The sequence below is a fragment of the Macaca mulatta genome, chromosome 11 (assembly GCF_049350105.2).
Source record: "Macaca mulatta isolate MMU2019108-1 chromosome 11, T2T-MMU8v2.0, whole genome shotgun sequence".
Lineage (NCBI taxonomy): Eukaryota > Metazoa > Chordata > Mammalia > Primates > Cercopithecidae > Macaca > Macaca mulatta.
Window position 1 is genome coordinate 72,492,208 of NC_133416.1, and position 19,321 is coordinate 72,511,528.

General features: G+C 36.4%; 1 protein-coding gene across 1 annotated transcript in view; it reads left to right on the plus strand.

The window, feature by feature from the left end:
* Positions 1-19,321, plus strand: part of MSRB3 (methionine sulfoxide reductase B3) — a gene marked incomplete at its 5' end in the record, with an annotated part of 161,350 nt that overhangs the window by 19,786 nt on the left and 122,243 nt on the right. The window contains 1 exon segment of the mRNA NM_001257851.1: positions 205-282. Coding sequence (NP_001244780.1) covers positions 205-282 — 78 coding nt within the window.

Here is a 19,321-nt window from a genome sequence, read left to right on the forward strand (position 1 = left end):
AGTTTGTAGTAGTTATATGCACATTTTATTATATAGATTTGAAATGTATTAGTAAAGTTCAGATTTCCATACGTTTTGTTTGTTTTCATTCTAGGACAAAAAGCCCTTGAAAGATTTGTTAGAGAAATATATTTTAAGCAAATACATTCTGTAAGAAATAATGCTAACTTTAATTTTTTCAATGATCTGTTTATTATTTATCAGTGCCTTTGAAGGAGAGTACACACATCACAAAGATCCTGGAATATATAAATGTGTTGTTTGTGGAACTCCATTGTTTAAGTAAGTATGTTGAAAACCTATAGGTATGGCTACATCACAGACGGCAGCAAACTAGTTATTGCTTGTTCGTCTTAGAATCTTTCCATTGCTGAATTTTCTTCTGTTTGTTTTTCTATTACCATTTACCCCCAACGAAATAAAAGTAATTATTGATTTCATGGTAAATTACCAGTGTGACAGCCTGGCTGATTTTGCACTACCTGGATCTTTAAAATACCCAACATTAACTTGTTCATATTAATAACCATGTGCTAAGCAGAGCTATGAAAGATATTTTGGCAAGCATAGAAATGTTTATGCATTTACTGATTTTTCAAACCTTCAAATGATGGCCTTAAATATTTATTGGAACATAATGAAAAGTTCTTCATGTATATCCTTCATATTGAATAATATCCACCAAGTAGATTATACTTTTGCAATGAAGGGAAATACCTGTATTGAATGTAACATGGGAACATACCTTTACATAGGTAAGCAAATTATGTAATATGAGGTTAACAGTTTTTGCATAGTTTCAAAATCTTTATTTTAAAGATCCCAACAGTTTACCATAAAATAGGCAGCACACTGGACTTTCTGACTAAAATAGTTCATTCAGATAGTATATTCTGGAGATTATGGATGTTATTCAAGAAAGGAAAATCTTTACTGAAAATTTATTTATCTAGGGGGAGAAAATTCTAGAAGCCCTATGCTTCCCATGGGTTGCTGACTTGGGGGAATAAAAAGGCAGAAACCTTAATTGGGAGTAAATGTCATTGGCCAGGTATGGTGGCCCAGGCCTGTAATCCCAGCACTTTGGGAGGCCAAGGTGGGTGCATGACTTGAGGTCAGGAGTTCAAAATTAGCCTGGCCAACATGGTGAAACCTCATCTCTACTAAAAATACAAAAATTAGCCAGGCGTGGTGGTGTGTGCCTGTAGTCCCAGCTACTCAGGAGGCTGAGGCAGGAGAATCACTTGAACCCGAGAGGCGGAGGTTGCAGTCAGCCAAGACTGCGCCACTGCACTCAAGCCTGGGTGACAGAATAAGATCCCGTCTCAAAAAAAAAAAAAAAAAAGTAAATGTCATTTATTTAAAACAGAATTACAGAGTTTCTTAGGGAAATAAATAAACAAAGATCTGATACTTATAGCTAAAACACACTTAATATCTCTCCATAAGTGTTTTTCTTTTAAAAAAGCCGCATTTACCGATTTTCCAGAAATAACAGGAAACAGTGGTTTCCTTGAAATTAAAAAAAAAAAAAAAAGATTTAAAACGTTTCTTACATTGCACAAACCTTATTGAACATTACCATTGGTTGAGAATCTGTTCTGAATTCTTATGTATTCCTCCTGTTAAAAAACCGACCCTTCAAATTGTCACCCATTTCCTCTCAGAAAACACACTCCTTATATAATATTTCAACACCTTTAGCTTGTGTCATAATAGTTGATATAACACTTAAGATAGTTTTTGCTGAGCCACATTAAACTTGTTAATATCCCAAATGGTAAAAATTGGCCACATCCCCTTTACTTTTTGATTCAGATTCTCCATCCCCTTCCCTATCATGTGAGTCACTAAAGTATAGGATCTAAAGAAAACTTACTGTTTTAAATAAGAAACAGAACCACTATAAATGAACGATTTAACCCATATGAGATTTTTGAGTCACAAATCCTAAAAGCAAGACTCTTATCCAAACATAGATGCTAGTGAGAGTCAGGTTTCACATTTGATGTGATATTGCCTCTATTTCATCTACTTCTATACTTACAAGGAGAACTTTTATTTTCCACATTTATAAGGAATGTGATTTAATACTTTTACTCTACTTTTTTCTAATTTTAATTGTTTGCTTCTTTTTACTTGTTTTCTTGTCTATTTTGGGAAAAAATTCCTTGCTATATCCTTCACTGGAGAATGTAGTCGAGTAGCTCATTGGTCTAGTGCCAACTTCTGTATGTGCATTTTCCTGAAACTGATATGTCTGAATGTCTGTGGTTGGCTGGTCTTCCTCCTATTTCCTCTATCATGAACACCCTTCTCCCACTTCACAAAAGATGACATATCTTTCACCCAGCCCAGATCTTACCACGTATTGCCCTGGGGTACAATCTCCAGGGCATCAAACAAAATGACAGTTCGGGAACTTTAAAGAGACTCATTGAAAGCAAGGTTCAAAAGGTGTTGCTAAAAAATAGTGAAATGGGGGCCGGGCGCGGTGGCTCACGCCTGTAATCCCAGCACTTTGGGAGGCCAAGGCGGGCGGATCATGAGGTCAGGAGATCGAGACCCTCCTGGCTAACACGATGAAACCCTGTCTCTACTAAAAAATATAAAAAGTTAGCCGGGCGTGGTGGTGGGCGCCTGTAGTCCCAGCTACTCGGGAGGCTGAGGCAGGAGAATGGCGTGAACCCGGGAGGCGGAGCTTGCAGTGAGCTGAGATGGCGCCACTGCACTCCAGCCTGGGTGACAGAGGGAGACTCCGTGTCAACAAAAAAAAAAAAAGTGAAGTAATATTTCACCTTGGCAAGGCTCCTGGCACAGCACAGTCCACCTCCCTGTCTGCCTGCTTGTCTGTCTCTCCATCTGCTGTCTGTCCATTCATTTTCTACTAGCCTACTTAAGTGAGAAGGCTTCCATGAATACATGTATTCATATATTTTTTTTTTTTTTGAGACGGAGTCTCGCTCTGTCGCCCGGGCTGGAGTACAGCGGCTGAATCTCAGCTCACTGCAAGCTCCGCTTCCCGGGTTTACGCCATTCTCCTGCCTCAGCCTCCCGAGTAGCTGGGATTACAGGCGCCCGCCAACTCACCCAGCTAGTTTTTTGTATTTTTTTAGTAGAGACGGGGTTTCACCGTGTTAGCCAGGATGGTCTCGATCTCCTGACCTCGTGATCCACCCGTCTCGGCCTCCCGAAGTGCTGGGATTACAGGCTTGAGCCACCGCGCCCGACCTCATATCTTTTTTCAAACGAACAAAAATGAAATAAATGGAAGTCGTTTTTTCAGACACGGAATACATCTGATTTGGTTGATTCATTTGACAGTGAGGACTGGCTTTGTAGATTATATGGAGGACTTCATCTGCTCAGTGATCTAAATATGTATCTCTAAGGTTTTGACAAATCTACATTTTAAGTATGTATAAAATACACAAAACACCAGAAAATTAATCTTCTGCAATTTAAAGAATTTCTGATAAGACATTTTAACTTAATTTAAAATGTATGAGCTGGGCGTGGTGGCTCACTCCTGTAATCCCAGCACTTTGGGAGGCCGAGGCGGGCGGATCACGAGGTCAGGAGATGGAGACCATCTTGGCTAACACGGTGAAACCCCATCTCTACGAAAAATACAAAAAAATTAGCCGGGCACGGTGGCTGTTGCCTGTAGTCCCAGCTACTCGGGAGGCTGAGGCAGGAGAATGGCATAAACTTGGGAGGTGGAGCTTGCAGTGAGCTGAGATGGTGCCACTGCACTCCAGCCTGGGCGACAGAGCAAGACTCCCTCTCAAAAAAAAAAAAAAAAAAAAAAAAAAAAAAATGTACGAGGAAGCATGTATCAGTCAGCACCCAGTCAGGACACAGAATACACAGTATTTTGAACAGTAAGGTTTACAGAATTATGAACTGTAAGAGAGGATTGTGGTAATAAGGGGTTGGGTAGTAAGAAATGAAGAGAAATTCTAAAGAATACAGAAATAGCAGATATAAGAAACAATCATGACTCCTAGGACTGAGATAGACAGCCAAAGAAATCCTCTGCACCCCTCCGTACACACAGGGCTGAGGACTAAATCTTGTTGAAGAGGGCATGGCTGTAGCCACTAAACATCAGAGAAGTTGTTATGGTGCCATGATGGTGCAACTTGCTGGAGCTTTCCTGAAATCTGAAATTTGCTGGAAATTTACCCTCTGGGAAGCTGGGGAAAGCAGTTTGCAGGGTGTCTCAGTGGAGACGCTCCACTACCAAACCATCTGAGTGGAGTGCCAGGGGAAGCTGCTGGCCTCTGGCTGCTGCTCATCGCTGTGCACAGAGAGCAGCACCTGGCACTGAAGAAGCCACTCATGTAGCTGGGAAGCAGAGTATGCTACCTAAGCTGGAGGCAGAAGGAGCTGTGTGCTCTGCAGGAGTTGGTTGCAGGAAAAGCTGCATACACGGGAGGAGATGGGTGCAGGAGAATCCAGTCATGTAACAGGAGTCTGGCACTAGAGAAGCTGCCCTCATTGCAAAAGCCTGCAAGCAGAGAAACTGCATGGGCTATGGGATCTGGATGTGAAAGATGCTGCAAGCACTGGAGAAGCTTATTAAGCAAGCATCCCGAAACCAGAAAGGAAAGGCCTTTTCCTCCTGGAGTCTGCCTCCTGTGCCCTCAGCTGGCAAAGTTAAACATCATGCTGGCTGACAAAGAAAAAAATATTTAAAGGGCCCAGCCCCATTTTAGCAGAGCAGGCAAAGAAGATGGGTTTAGAGGTGAGAGGCTCTAACTTTATTTGATAACTGGCACAAAAAGTCTATTTTTTTATATCAAAAGTATTTTAGGGGTTCATGAGCAAAAGTTTCAAAACCACTCACTAGTGTGGTAAATTAATGTTGTCACTATCAGGGGCCCTGTAGGTAATTGGTTTTATGCTTTGAACAAAAGTGTAGGAAACAATTGAGGGGTATGTGTGTGTGTATGTGTGTGTGTGGAGTTTCTGTTTGTTAGAAAGGAGTGAGGGTAGAAAACCAGACAGAACAAATTAACTAGAAGAACCATATGACAAATAATAGTGGGAGGGAAATAGATAAAAGAGAAGAAATAGGAACAGTGCTGAATATGAAGTATCTAATCATTATGAAAAGATCATTTCCCCCACTGCTATTTCTGTTATTTTATTCACACTTAAAGTATATGTGTGTGTGCATGCACATACGAGCATAATCCTCATCATTTACTTGACTGCTGTGTGTATTTTACTTCCTCACAAAAAAGGCTATTCAATTATTCTCATTTCATTTTCAAACTTGTACTCTAAATACATTCCCTCTCTGAACAATATACTGCTTTCTTGCTGCTTACCAAGTACAAGAACCTCATTCACAACCTTCTTATAAACCAAATGTATAATTTATTCCATGGTTCACATTTTCTTCACATTCACAAATTTTACCAAGCTAGTTTATTTCTCATATAGTACTACTGACTTTCAGTTAGTAAATTAACTGACAGAAGTAAGAATGTTTTCTCCTCTGGTTATTTGAACTTTTAAAACTTCATAAAGTGAATTTATTGCACATTAGATAAACCAAAGAAAGCACTGGGAAAATAATTCAGAAAGTATTTTTGACCATTTATATTTTGCTTTGGTTGACACTTTCCTAGGTATTGTAGAATAAATAAAATAAATTTATGAAATTTTTTTTTCCTCAACATACTTACTTTTTTGGCATAGTAAGAAAAACACAACAAACCATTATAAAATATGACAAAATAATGCTAGTGTCTCTCTGAATGTGCCTGTGTGAAGTGCGTTTACATATAATAGGAAGGAATATGACTACATCACAGTCAGGCAAGATTTCATGGAAGAGGTGAGAACACACTTTACCAGGCCAAGAGAGGGGTTCAGTTTTTCCCAGGTGGAGGATGCCTAGTAGAGAATGCCATATGAAAAGAGGTATCAGAGACAGGATCAAAAGTGGATTTTCCAAGGACATGGAACACTAGTCCAATAGGAGTGGGCAGGTGGGTTATGTTGGGAGTAATGGGAGATATGGCTGGGGAGTTACAGGGGACCAATTAAGGAAGTCCTTGGATGCCAGAGAAGGCATCTAAATTCCTACTAGAAATCTTTTAAGCCTTGGAATCTTTTCCTCCATAAAGCCCTATCTGATCCTTCTGGTGTGAACTTGGGTATCCCTCATCTCTGCTCCATAGCACTTTGAATGCACTTCCATCATTGCAATTTCTACTTTGTTTTATAATTATCTGCCTATGTGCTTGTCTGCCCTCTAGGAGTGAATTTCACAATGGCAAGGCCATACCTCAGTCATATGTGTATTTATAGCCCCTGGCTACATAGTGATCACCAAATACTTAGTTGTTGATCACATGCATATCTGAACTTTGTTAGATAGATAGTGAAGAAATTTTGAATAAGGTAATAGCATGATGAAAATGAGATGTATGCCATAACAGTGCAGAAGATAGATTCTGGGAGTGAAAAAAGAAGGAAATAGGGATGTTAATTAACAGCGTCAGTGGGAACTCTTCTTTTTCCTTGTTAGCTGATAAACTTCAACACTATGCATGTCCAATCAGCTTCTGATAATTTTGTTTGAGACCTTGAAGAACCACATAGGACATTTTAATATTTTGTATACACTTATTCAGCAGGCCTTGCACTGAATAGCTCATTTTCTATAGATTCACTAATGATAATGATAATAATGCTAAAACAATAGCTAACACTTATACAGCTCTCACCATATGCCAGGCGTGGTTCTTAGTGCTTCATGTATATGAACTCATTTAATTTTCACAACAACACATTTTATAGATGAGGAAACTGAGAGAGGATAAGTAACTTGTGAAGATCACACAGCCAGTATACAAATGGATTTGCAATAGTAGCACTCAAACATTTAAAAAAGAAGTAAGTTAAAGAATTATAGTAGAATGAAATTTTAATATTTCATTTTAATCACTCTTGGTTATTTCGCTTAGCATCATTGGAACAAATGGACCACAAACAAACATGCACACACTCACATACATACATCTCTCAATTGTTTGAAAAATCTGTTTGTCATAGTATTTAAGTACTTAAGTTGAAAATTGAAAAGTGTCTCAATGTGGGAAGGGCTAGCACAAATGTAATGAGATCCATCATGGCAGGTCGTCAAGAAGGACTCAGTTTCAGGCAGGTTATTATCTATCCTTAGGGAAGTCCCTTGGAATCCTGACAGGCAAATGGAGCCAATGTTCAGGAAGTCATCAGGCCATTCAACATCTGGGAGCTAGGGCAGCAGCTGGATTTATGGGCAAGATTTTAGTAATTGAAACTGGGAGGTCATTTTATTTTCACTTATTGACTCCCTGTCACATTTTCTCAAATAGCTGCATTCCAAATTTTCACTGTCTTTTTTTTTTTTTTAAATCCTCTCTCTACATTTTTTGAGAAGGTTGATGCCAGCTGACACGAACTATTGTAAATGTCTGTCTTACTATTGGAAATTTCTGTGTCCCTTCATCTTCATCAAACAATCAGAACAGGCACTGGCTAACAGCAGCTAGTGGTGCCTGCTGAATATCAGGCCAGATGTGTGATCTCAGATTCATCACCTGTAAAATGGGGTAAATAACACCAAACAGGTGTAAAAACTAAATGCAGAAAAATGCCTCGGATATGCCAGGTATTCAACAAATGTTAAATACGAGTGACCTGTCCAAGTTTGGGGAACATATCATACTATCACAGCAGCCTAAAAAATCCTTATAATGTGAGAAAGTACAGGCTTTATTAAACAGAGTCTGTCTGTTAACAGTGGATATTAGTGTGATGAGTCACAGCTCCAGCTGTGTTGCTACATTTCAAATGGAACTCTGCTGCAAGACTGTTCACACATGCTACATTTCACATGAGCCTCCTGTGCAATTTTATTTTAGGCTACCAGAAAATTTAAGCAATTTTTCAGCTCTTTAAGAACATATGCCCTTTCACTGAGGAAATTCCAGTCCAGTACCACACACAATTCACTCAACTGTGCTACTCCATGCATCCTATTCCATTCACCACTAAAAGACACTTTCAACATGAACGTTTCCCTCTGTGATGCAATTTTGTGTGTATGTATGTGTGGTGGGGGAGGATGTAAGAATGAGACAATGAGAAGATAGAGTTTTCCCATTTTCCTCTCCATTCAAATCCTGTCTCCTGAACCCTTTTAAAACTCTGTTTATGATATTTACCAACCATTTCAGTCACTGTGGAATTCTGTTAGGGAGAGTAACATAAATTTAACTTAGGCTTTCTTTTTGTGAAACTCTAGCTGGAAATTGCTCATAATTCCAGAAAATGTTTCTTAACCTCTAACAAAGTACATTTTACTTGAATTTTAAAAGATTTGAATTGCCTCTCACCTTATTCAAAATCCTTTAATAAAGAAAGCTTTCCAGTATAAAGAAACTGTTCTGAAATAAACTAGAGTTCTGAGTGGTGGCTTACTTAAAGTTGTGTTATAGCTGAGTAAGTAATATATTATTTTGAAGAGAATATAAAATTGACTTCTCTCAGCCCACTGACCCTTCCTGGCTTGTCCCCATACAATGATTTTTAGGAAAAGTATTTGTAATAGAGACAGTTACTTTTCCATCTTCAACTCAACTGAAAACTCAGAGAAAGACCACAGCTGGATTGGAAAAAAAGAACTTACTTGAGACAGGGAGTAAAAACATAGCCAAAGCATGACTTTAGAAGAAAGAAAAGAACATTAAAAGCATGGCATAAGAAAAGGAAAGAACAACTCCATTTGAGAAACTAGAAAACTATCGCAAGGCATGATTCAAAGTATAACACTATACAAAGATAATTATAACTGCATTTTTCTTTTTTAAAAGTTATATACACATGGAAAAGAACTGAAGCAATACATACATATAAAATACCTAGGTGTGTGAAGGTGTGTGTGTGTATTATTTGGGGAAAGGAAAGTGAGGGAAGAACAATCTTACCTTGCCTCGTATAACCTAAATAGCAATCTTAGTTCTTTAGTTAATTTTCCAAATGGATTACATTTTTCACAGTGAATTAGAATGGATAGTTAGAATAAACTGGGAAACATAATAGAGAAAACTTTTAACTGTAATTCATGTACATTTATCTTGTTTGATAAACATGAGTCAGAAAATTAATATTATTCCAGTTTACAAACTTTGAAATTACTTAAAGGCAGTTTATAAAAAATCATGTACAAGTTTTAGCAAGTACTTCTGAGATAATTCACAAAGCTTTTTTTGTAAATGAATAATTCTTTTATTGAAAAATAGTTATTGAGAATTGCACAAATTTTAATCAGATAGATGTCTTCAGTATGTTTTACACATGAATAAAGAACCCATCACATGACATTGTCAAACAAAGATAGAAGCCATCCAGCTCACCAGTTGGAAACATGGCGTCTCAAAAGTTTTAGCACAGGCCGGGCGCGGTGGCTCACGCCTATAATCTCAGCACTTTGGGAGGCTGAGGCGGGTGGATCATGAGGTCAAGAGATCAAGACCATCCTGACCAACATGGTGAAACCTCGTCTCTACTAAAATTACAAAAATCAGCTGGGCATGGTGGTGCATGCCTGTAGTCCCAGCTACTTGGGAGGCTGAGGCAGGGGGATCACTTGAACCTGGGAGGCAGAGATTGCAGTGAGCTGAGATCACATCACTGCACTCCAGCCTGGTGACAGAGTGAGACTACATCTCAAAAAAAAAAAAAAAAAAAAGTTTCAATACAGATTTGTTGCATAACCATAGGCAAGTTATTTTAATGTTCTATCTCATTTTTCTCAACTGTTAAATAATGAGACTAACATCAACTCTTTCTAATTCATAACCCTATCATATCAAAGGAAAGGATCACAGAAACATGCTAGAAAAGATATAAAGATGGAAGTATAAAGTAAGATTTGTAAAAACTGCCCCTTTAAATAAATGTACACAATAAGCCATAAACAGCATGCAAATCTTAAGTTCTCAAAATAAGTCAGTATAATTGGCTTTTGATGTCAACATTATTGCATATTTTATAATATATTATTTGACACAGTGATCCATCTCATCCAAAATGTTTCTGGTTTCTGTTTAATAATTTAAAAACATTTTAGTGTGGATTTTAAATTCTCCAAATTGTGTGACTTACATGAGTAACTGAGAATTTTAATACATTCATCATTTGCAAATCTCTCTCGCCAACAAAACTATAAACTTTTTGAGATAATAGGTTATGATGTAGGACTTTTGTAGTCCCCACCTCTACTCCATTACATGGGCATTGGATTTTGCAAATCCTAGGTACTTGACTATTTGTTAAATAAATGCAATATAATCCTGATAAGAATAACAGCAGAATAAAATGATTCAAGTTGACACTAAAATGGTGGAAATGTAGATAGATACTTGGTAATGGATTCCCATAATTATTAATCCCCTACCATGTTTTCTGAATAATTTTTTTTTGGTATTTTCTGGTTTCTGTGGTACAAATGCTTCTGCTGTGGGCTATTTCAAGTGCAGATATGACGTCACTAAATGTGGGATTGGGAAGTGATGTTTGGTAACACCATTACACAGTATTTCTGTAATACAGATATGACAGTTGTAAATAATGTAGTCTAATGTAGTTAAATAATTGGGAAGTGATGAATTTTGAATATTTATTATCTTTGTTTTTAATATACTACTCCTGGAACTTACTTTCAGTAGATGCTTATTACAACAATAGCATTGCTTGCATCTGTAGAGTTCTACCTGTCTCACCTAAGGGAGTGATGACGATGTCTATGGCTACAATCTTTAACAACAAAACAGTACATAGACCAAAAAGTCACAAAAAATAGGGTCAACCACCCAAAACTACATTAAAAGAAAAATTCATAGTCAAGCCTTTTTATTATCAAATATAAGGAAGGTTAAAAATAATGAAACTAAATCTTCATCTCAAAATGCTGGAAAAATAACAACAAAATCAATAAAAGAAAATGGGATAAAATGTCCACCTTCTTCCTCCAGGCGTTTGCCAATTCTAGGCATGAGAAGAGAGGTAAAGATTCCAAGCTGGGCGCGCTGTCTCATGCCTGTAATTCTAGCACTTTGGAAGGCTGAGGTAGGCAGATTGCCTGAGCTCAGGAGTTCGAGACCAGCCTGGACAACATGGTGAAACCCTGTCTCTACTAAAATAGAGAAGAAACTAGCCAGGTGTGGCGGCATGCACCTGCAGTCCCAGCTACTCGGGAGGCTGAAGCAGGAGAATTGCTTGAACCTGGGAGGTGGTTGCAGTGAGTCAAGAGTGTGCCACTTGACTCCAGCCTGGCGACAGAGGAAGACTCTGTCTCAAAAAAAAAAACCAAAAAAACAAAACAAAAAAAAAACAGCTTCCAGACATTCCAGACAGAGACATACTACTAAGAAGCAGACATATGAATAGACAGGTGTTTCTCAACCTCAGCTCTATTTACATTTTGGGATGGACAATTCTTTGTGGCGGGGAGCTGCCCTATGCATTGTAGGATGTTTAGTAGCATCTCTGACCTTCCACTAGATGCCAGTAGCATTGTCCCCACTTCTTCCGCAGTTGTGACAAACACAAATTCCTCCAGACATTCTCAAATATTCCCTGGGACAAAATTGTCTCTTGTTGAGAGCAACTGAGCTAGACAACCAACAGAATGGTAAATCTAGCTGTAAATCAACAAATAATAAATCAAACACTGACTTTTAGTATTTTCTGATTTCTGTGGTGCAAATACTTCCACTGTGGGCTATTTCAAGTACAAATATGACATCACTAAATGTGGGGTTGGGAAGAGATGTTTGGTAACACCGTTATATAGTATTTCTGTAATACAGATAGGACAGTTGTAAATAATGTAGTTAAATAACTGGGAAGTGATGAATTTTGAATATTTATTATCTTTGTTTTTAATATAATTCATTTAATTATAAATGTACATAATTTATTTTTAATAATGGCTATGTTTAGCAACTAGCTCAACAGGTTCTTTAAATGATAACAATAGGTTCTCCCAAGCTTCAGCACACCACTGTAATGGGGGCAAACAAAAGGTAGACCGAACTTAACAAAACCTGCAATCCAACCTCAAGTCAGCTCAGTCCCCAAATAGATTAAGGTGATCTTCCACCTCCTTTCCCCAATCTAGCTGGCTATCAGAGAGCTATCAGAGGATGAACCCTCTCTGCAAGAAGATTAAATTATCTGGAGTGCAATTTTTCATGCACAAAGCCTGGCATTCATAAAAAATTACCAGGCATACCAAAGTACAGGATCAAGGGAAATAAATTGACAAAACCAACAGGTCTATACATGGCCCAGATATACAGATATTTAAGTTAGGCTTTAATATAACTGTGATTAATATATCATAGATGACAAGATGGAGAATTTCACCAGAAAGCTGGACTCTGTTGTAAAAAATTAAGTAGTTTTAAGGCTGAAAAATGCAATAACTGAAAGTATAAACACAATAGATGAATTTAACAGCATATTAAACACACAAGAAAGTAGGACTGGCAGACAGCAACAGCAAAAAACAGGTTAGTAGAAAATATCCAGACTGAAGCTAGGAGAGCAAGAAAAAAATATAGATAAGAAATATGTTTCAGTTATAACATGGATATAATTAGAGCCACAGAAAGGGAGGGAAAAGAAGATGGGAAGGAAGCAATATTTGAAGGGATAATTACCAAGAATTTTCTCAAACTGTCAAGCTTAGAAAGAAACATCAAGTTACAGATTGAGAAAGTGCTTGAAATCTGAAACCGGATGAATAACCATATCTTGTTATCATACTGCTGAAAATCAAAGGCAAGGAGAAAATCTTAAAAACATCCAGATAAATTAACATGAAAAATAAAAAATGTAGAACTGTTAAATAAATTCAAGAGATTGATCTCTGAAAAGACTGTTAAAGTTGACCATTTATGTCAAATTAGACCATTTCTGTTAAGAAAGAAAGGAGGAAGAATATAAAACACTAGAAATGAGAATGAGCTAAAACCAAAGAGATGAAAAAAACTATTTTAATGTAAGAGAATACTATGTATAATCCAAGTATAATAAATTAAAAATCTCAGTGAGATGGGTAATTTTCTAAAAAAAAATAAGATACAAAATTTGACTCGGAAAGAGTTACAAGACCTGAATAGACCAGCAGCCTCAGAAGAAATGGAGTTATCACAAAAATAAATTATTCCTATGCTATTATAAACTGTGTCAATTAAAGAAAACAGAATAACTCTTATCAACTTATTGACAAATGTAAAGTACCCCTAAAACCAAGATATGATAAAAAGGTATTCAATCAAAGAAAAACTACAGAGCAATCTGATTTATGAAAATAAAATGCACTCACATTTTATTGCAGCACTGATCACAACAGCCAAGATTTGGAAGCAACCTAAGTGTCCATCACAGATGAACAGATAAAGAAAATGTGATACATATACACAATGGAGTAGTATTCAGCCATAAAAATGAGATTCAGTTATCTGCAACAACATGGATGGAACTGGAGTTCATTATGTGAAGTAAAATAAGCCCGACACAGAAAGACAAACATCACATGTTCTCACGTATCTGTGGGTGCTAAAAATTAAAACTGTTGAACTCATGGAGAGAGAGAGTAGAAGGATGGTTACCAGAGGCTGAAACAGTTGGAGGAAAGGGAGGATGGTTAAACGGTACAAAAAATAGTTATAAAGAACAAAAAATTGAAAAACTGAGTGAGACCTAGTATTTACTAGCACAGCAGGGAGACTGTAGCAAAAAATAATTGTACATTAAAAAAAAACTAAAAGAGTATAATTGGATTGCTTGAAACAAAGGATAAATGCTTGCAGTAATGACCCCGATGTGGTAATTATGCATTGTATGCTGGTATCAAAATACCTTAGGTAACCCATAAGTATATACCTGCTATAGATCCACAAAAATTAAAAATAAAAAAGAAAATAGATGTACGAATCTTAAATAAAATGTTAGTAAAAGGAATATAGCAATATGTTGAGTAAGTAACATGTCATGACAAGGTAAGGTTTATTTCAGGGATGTACAAATGATTCAATACTGGGACATCTTAGGAAAACTATAATCATTTTAATATGTACTCATAAGAGATTTTTATACACATTCAAAATGTATTCTTTAATTAAAAAACCTCTTAGTATAAATTAATACTATGTTTCATCAAATCTAAAAAGCCATTTGTAAGGGTATAGAAGAAAAACCAAAGTGTTTTTTTCTGTTGTCTCTCACCACTCAACACTATGACAAAACAAGTCCTAGGGGAAAATGTAAGTGGGAACTTGTATAACATTGGGGTGATATAGGCCTTTCTAAACAAGATTCCCAAAGCAGAAATAAAAAGGTAAAAGACATTGGATTGGACTACTAAATATTTTACATTTCTAGAGCTCATAAACACCAGAGAGTATATTGTAAACAAACAGACAGACAAAAAAACCCAGCACTGACCAAAAAGCAAACTGGGAAATACATATGCAACCCAACCCATTTGATGGACAAAAGATTCATATCAAAATCAACTGAGAAAGACAAACATCAGAAAAATGGGCAGAAGATATAAACAGATACTTTTCAGAATGAGAAATACATATGATCCACAAACTTAGGAAAAATCTTTCACCTATTAATAATAAAAAATGAGGTAAAAGGATGAATAATTTTTCACCTACCAAATTAGTGAAGATTTCCAAATTGTCAAATTAAGTATTGATCAGAGCATGGGAAATTAACACTTTCTACTGCAGGGTAGAGTGTGAATTGGTAGTGCCTTTCTGGATAGCAGTGTAATAAATTATTTAAAAGTCTTAGAATTCTGCATGCCATAGGTCTAGCAATTACACTTCTAGGAACTTATTCCAAGAATCATTTTTATGCATAAAGATATAGCTACAAGAATGTTCTTAATCATTCTTCTTATATAGCAAAAAATAATTTCAATGTCCAAAATAGGGGTCTATGTAAATAAGCCATATGGTGAAAATATATCTGACATTTCAAATAATAGTGCAAAAGAAAATTTAATTATCTGGAAAGAGATTTAAAATACATTTATAAGTTTAAAAGAGTATTAACATATGATCCCATATTTATAAAATATGCATACCTATAAATATATGCATATGAAATAGTTTAAAAGGTTTTGTACCAAATGTTAACAGTAGTTGTCTCTGGATAGTGCAATTATAGGTGATTTTCAAAATCTGTACTTTTAAGTTTTTTTAAAATTAGCAAGTATTTATAGGGTATCAGAAAGACACTAATATTTTAATATTACCTTTGTTCAATGTGTTACAAACACTGAACAATTTATTTTAAAAACTGACTTTAAACACATCATCTCTCTATTACAAAATTTATCTTTTCCCAATAAATAATTTGAAGGAATGAATTAGAATGTAATTCTACATTTATTTTTAAAGGCCAAAATCCATGTTGCCCATCTACTCACATTTGTGGTAGATACTTTGCCCACTGCCATCTCTTCTAGGTTGTTGCTGCTTCTTTTCTTTTTTATCCCTAAGTGACTGTTAATGGTGATGACATCCTAATGAAAGGTAGCCACTGGAAGCTTAAACTGCTCAAACCTTCTGGTTTCAAATTTTCTCCCTCCTCATGACTATCTTCCATGTTCCTGTAGCACTTACACTGTCCTATTCCCAGAAGCCTAGAGGCAATCGATGAAGGGCGGGACACCAAAGTTAGATCTGCATTTATTTTCAAACGGATTGATTTTATTAACTGTTTATCATGTTTGAATATTTTAACATTGAGAATATTTTAAAGCCACCATTGGTTGATAACTTACCGTGCATTTTGCTAAGCACTTTAAAGAAAATTGTCTCCTTTATTTTTTATGACTTAAATAGAAAATCAAAGCTCACAAAAGGTATGTAATATGCTCAAGGTAACATGGGTAGTAAGAGATGGAGCTAGGACACAGATTCATGTCTGTCTGGCCCCTAAGGCACCCTTCCCCAGCTCACTATTATGTTATAATGCTTCCCTGTATTCTGGCTGATTCTTCTTTTTGCTGAGTAATTCACCATCTGGTAGCTATCACACTCTGGTGTTAATTGGTGCTAATTTTCTGATGATGGCCAATGACTATACTTGGATTTTAAAGTGGAAAAAGCTATGATTAGGTGCAATACATGTGAAGTTAAAGTCACAACTTTCCCCACTTTACTGTGTGTGACTTTGAATAAGCTACTTAACCTCTATGAGCCTTAATTTCCTCGTTTGTAACATGAGGATAATACCCTTGTCACAAGAACTTTTGAGAGGATTAAGTAAATAATGTTGAAATGTTTTTTAAGTGGAAAAAACACTGTACATGTGAAGCATTGATATTAAACAGTGTAAGGATTGGTATACATAGCAGTTTTCAGAACAAAGGTTCATCAGTGAAAAGGAGGCATGCTGCTTATTGGAATAGAGACTGGAGATCTATTAGGTGAGTATTCCTTTAAAATTCTGGTAAGGTTTGTTTGTTTACTGCATCATATTCTGTTTATGGTCATATTCTGGGTTAGTTCTGGTTATTGCCGATTGGTGTTGATGATAACTAGTAATAATTTGCTGCAGGGATGGGATGGGGAAGAGAGCGATTTTGCTTATTTAGAGTAGAAAGAGATCTAGAGAAACTCAGGAGACAATGGATAATTGATAGTTTTAATAGCTTACCAAGTGGCCAGCCTATATCCAGAGCACTGTGTGGTTCAATATGAGACCCTCGCTTTAAAAGATTTATAGACATAAAGTGGTATGTGTATTATTTTTTTGCCCAGAACGGGGTCTTTTTCTAGATTTTTACCTGTTGGTGCTTAGTTCAGTGCTTCCCACCAAGACAGCTTTGTAACAGTAATGCTTAAAAACTTTTCAGTGTGGAAGTTTATACAGTGTGAAGGGACTTTTTTTACTTCCCCATTGGGCAAAAAGCTACATTCAGAGAAGAGCAACTGATGCTAAGGAGACTCAAAACCATGTCACTTTGAAATGACAATGGAGAGAACTGAAAAGGCTTAGCTCAAGGGGAAAAGTCGTAGAGCTGTCAGGGTCTACTTCAGTAGTTTGCAAACCTCACTGTCCATTAGAACCATACCTTCCAAGCCTCTCCTCAAAGTTCTGATGTAAAAGATTATGGTGGATTCCAGAATTTTCTTTTTAAACTCTCCCATAGTTCTTATGCTTGGTTCCCATGAGTCCAGGTGAAGGTTAAGGAAGCCCTGCCTTACAGTGATGTCAGAGGTCATGCAACAAACAGTACAAACAACAGGCATGGAGAGCTGAAAAGATTTATCAACTGTCTGAATGTGAGATTGGTGAAAAGCTATTCCTAAAGATTAATTTGATGTTTAAAACCTAGTTTGGAAAGGAAGATGATGAATTCAGTTTTGGAAGCCTGATATATTTGAGATTTGAACTTAAAATTTCAGGTATATGAGTCTTCCCCAAAGTGTGTTCCATTGAATATTTGTTTCATCAGACCATTACATCTACATAATGCTAGTTCCAGGACATGTTAATATTGTGTTCTGTGACAAAAATGAGTGCCATGGACTAGGGAAATAAAAGATGGCTCATTGGGAAACACCAAATTAAAATAAATAGTTGCTTTATCATAAAACTCATGGAGCCTACAACACACTAATGTTCATTGTAGAGCTCCAGGAGTAAAATATATGTAGCACTTTCAAAATTTTTTCAACACAGAACATTTTTTTAATTGAGGAAATGTTTTGAAGCTAATGTTCCTGATAACACACGTAGGAAATGCTAAAGTAGATAAGGATATTTAAGTTTACTACAAAGGCCAAAGTTAGAGTGTAAGTTTCATGGAAGGGTTGAATAAGGCAGTGAAATGCTGCAGAGACTCACGAGAATAAGAACCAGTCATTTGAGTTGGCAATATTAGAAAATTTAGAAAAGGCAATTTTAGTAGAAGTAGTAGTGAAAGTAAGATTTTGAAGATGTTAGGATGCAATCTCATGTTTTCAAACCACAAGCTGAAATGGAGACAACGTATTAAAATATTTAAAATTGGAATTATCCCCGAAAATGTAGTCATTATAGTTATGCTACTATAGTTAGAGTAGGAGTGGTAAAACTAACTCCTTATAATAGGAGGGAAAGTGGATTCAAGGAAAAATTTTAGTTTTTTGAATAAATTGAAGAAAGGTGTACAGAGAGATGAATTTAAGGTGCTAGAAATGAGGGAAAGAGATTAAAGAACAGGTAGAATAAACTTTAGAAAAGGAGTTTACTTTTTCTCCTTCTGGGGGATAGGAAATTTTTTAGATGAATAATTGTGTTAGGTTTTTTTGATTAATAATTGTCCATCTATGAGATTAGTTTTTAGTATTCCGTTTTTTGGATTAACTAGTTTCTTTGCTTGTGTATTAGTGTCAAGTATGCTTGCCTAGAGTAGGAGTTCAATACATGGCTGTTCTCATTAGTGATGCTGTTATTTTCTCTATTCGAACATGTTGCTGCTGCTTATCACCACCAGTAAGAAGACAAAGGAGACTGAGACTCCATTAAGGTCAAACCAGATAACTAACTCCATTTGGTTTATCAGTACTGTATTTCATAATCATAAGTTGGCTGACCATGATTCCTTCTGCTGTTTATATTTCATCTTCATTATGTTGCATTGCACTTGAAACAACCTACACTTTTGTTCATTCATGTCTTGATTTGTTTTTCAGTGGTCATTCTAGTTGCAATTTTTTTTTGTTCTAAGGAAGCTTACTTTATGCTGCTGGAGATTTGCACATTTTACTTCTATGTACTCACTTAAGTATATAGTGTTAATGGCAGTCGCATGACTCATAGTCTGCATAAGCATAAATTAACTCCAGTACCTCTGTGGTATGCCCTCTTTGAGATTGCTCTGGAAGACCACCCAGAAGTCTGAATTTACACAGACTGCAAAGACCCATTGAACTTAAGAATATCCAGCAGCACTGACTGACCAAATACACCTGCATCTTTCAGTATGAACGAGCTATCCATTTGCTCTTCATTGAGGTTCAAACTGTTGATCTTACACTATAAAGGGCTTTATGGGCTGAATTATGGATACTTTAAGCAAGACCTCTTCCTTTAAATAGAGTGCTTTGCACATAGTGAGCACTCCATAAATGCTCTTGACTGACTATGACTTAATGAATGTTTAGACCTTCCAGTGAACTTCTTTTCGTGGTTTCCAGATTTGAAGGAAGGGTTCTTGATATTGAATATTTGT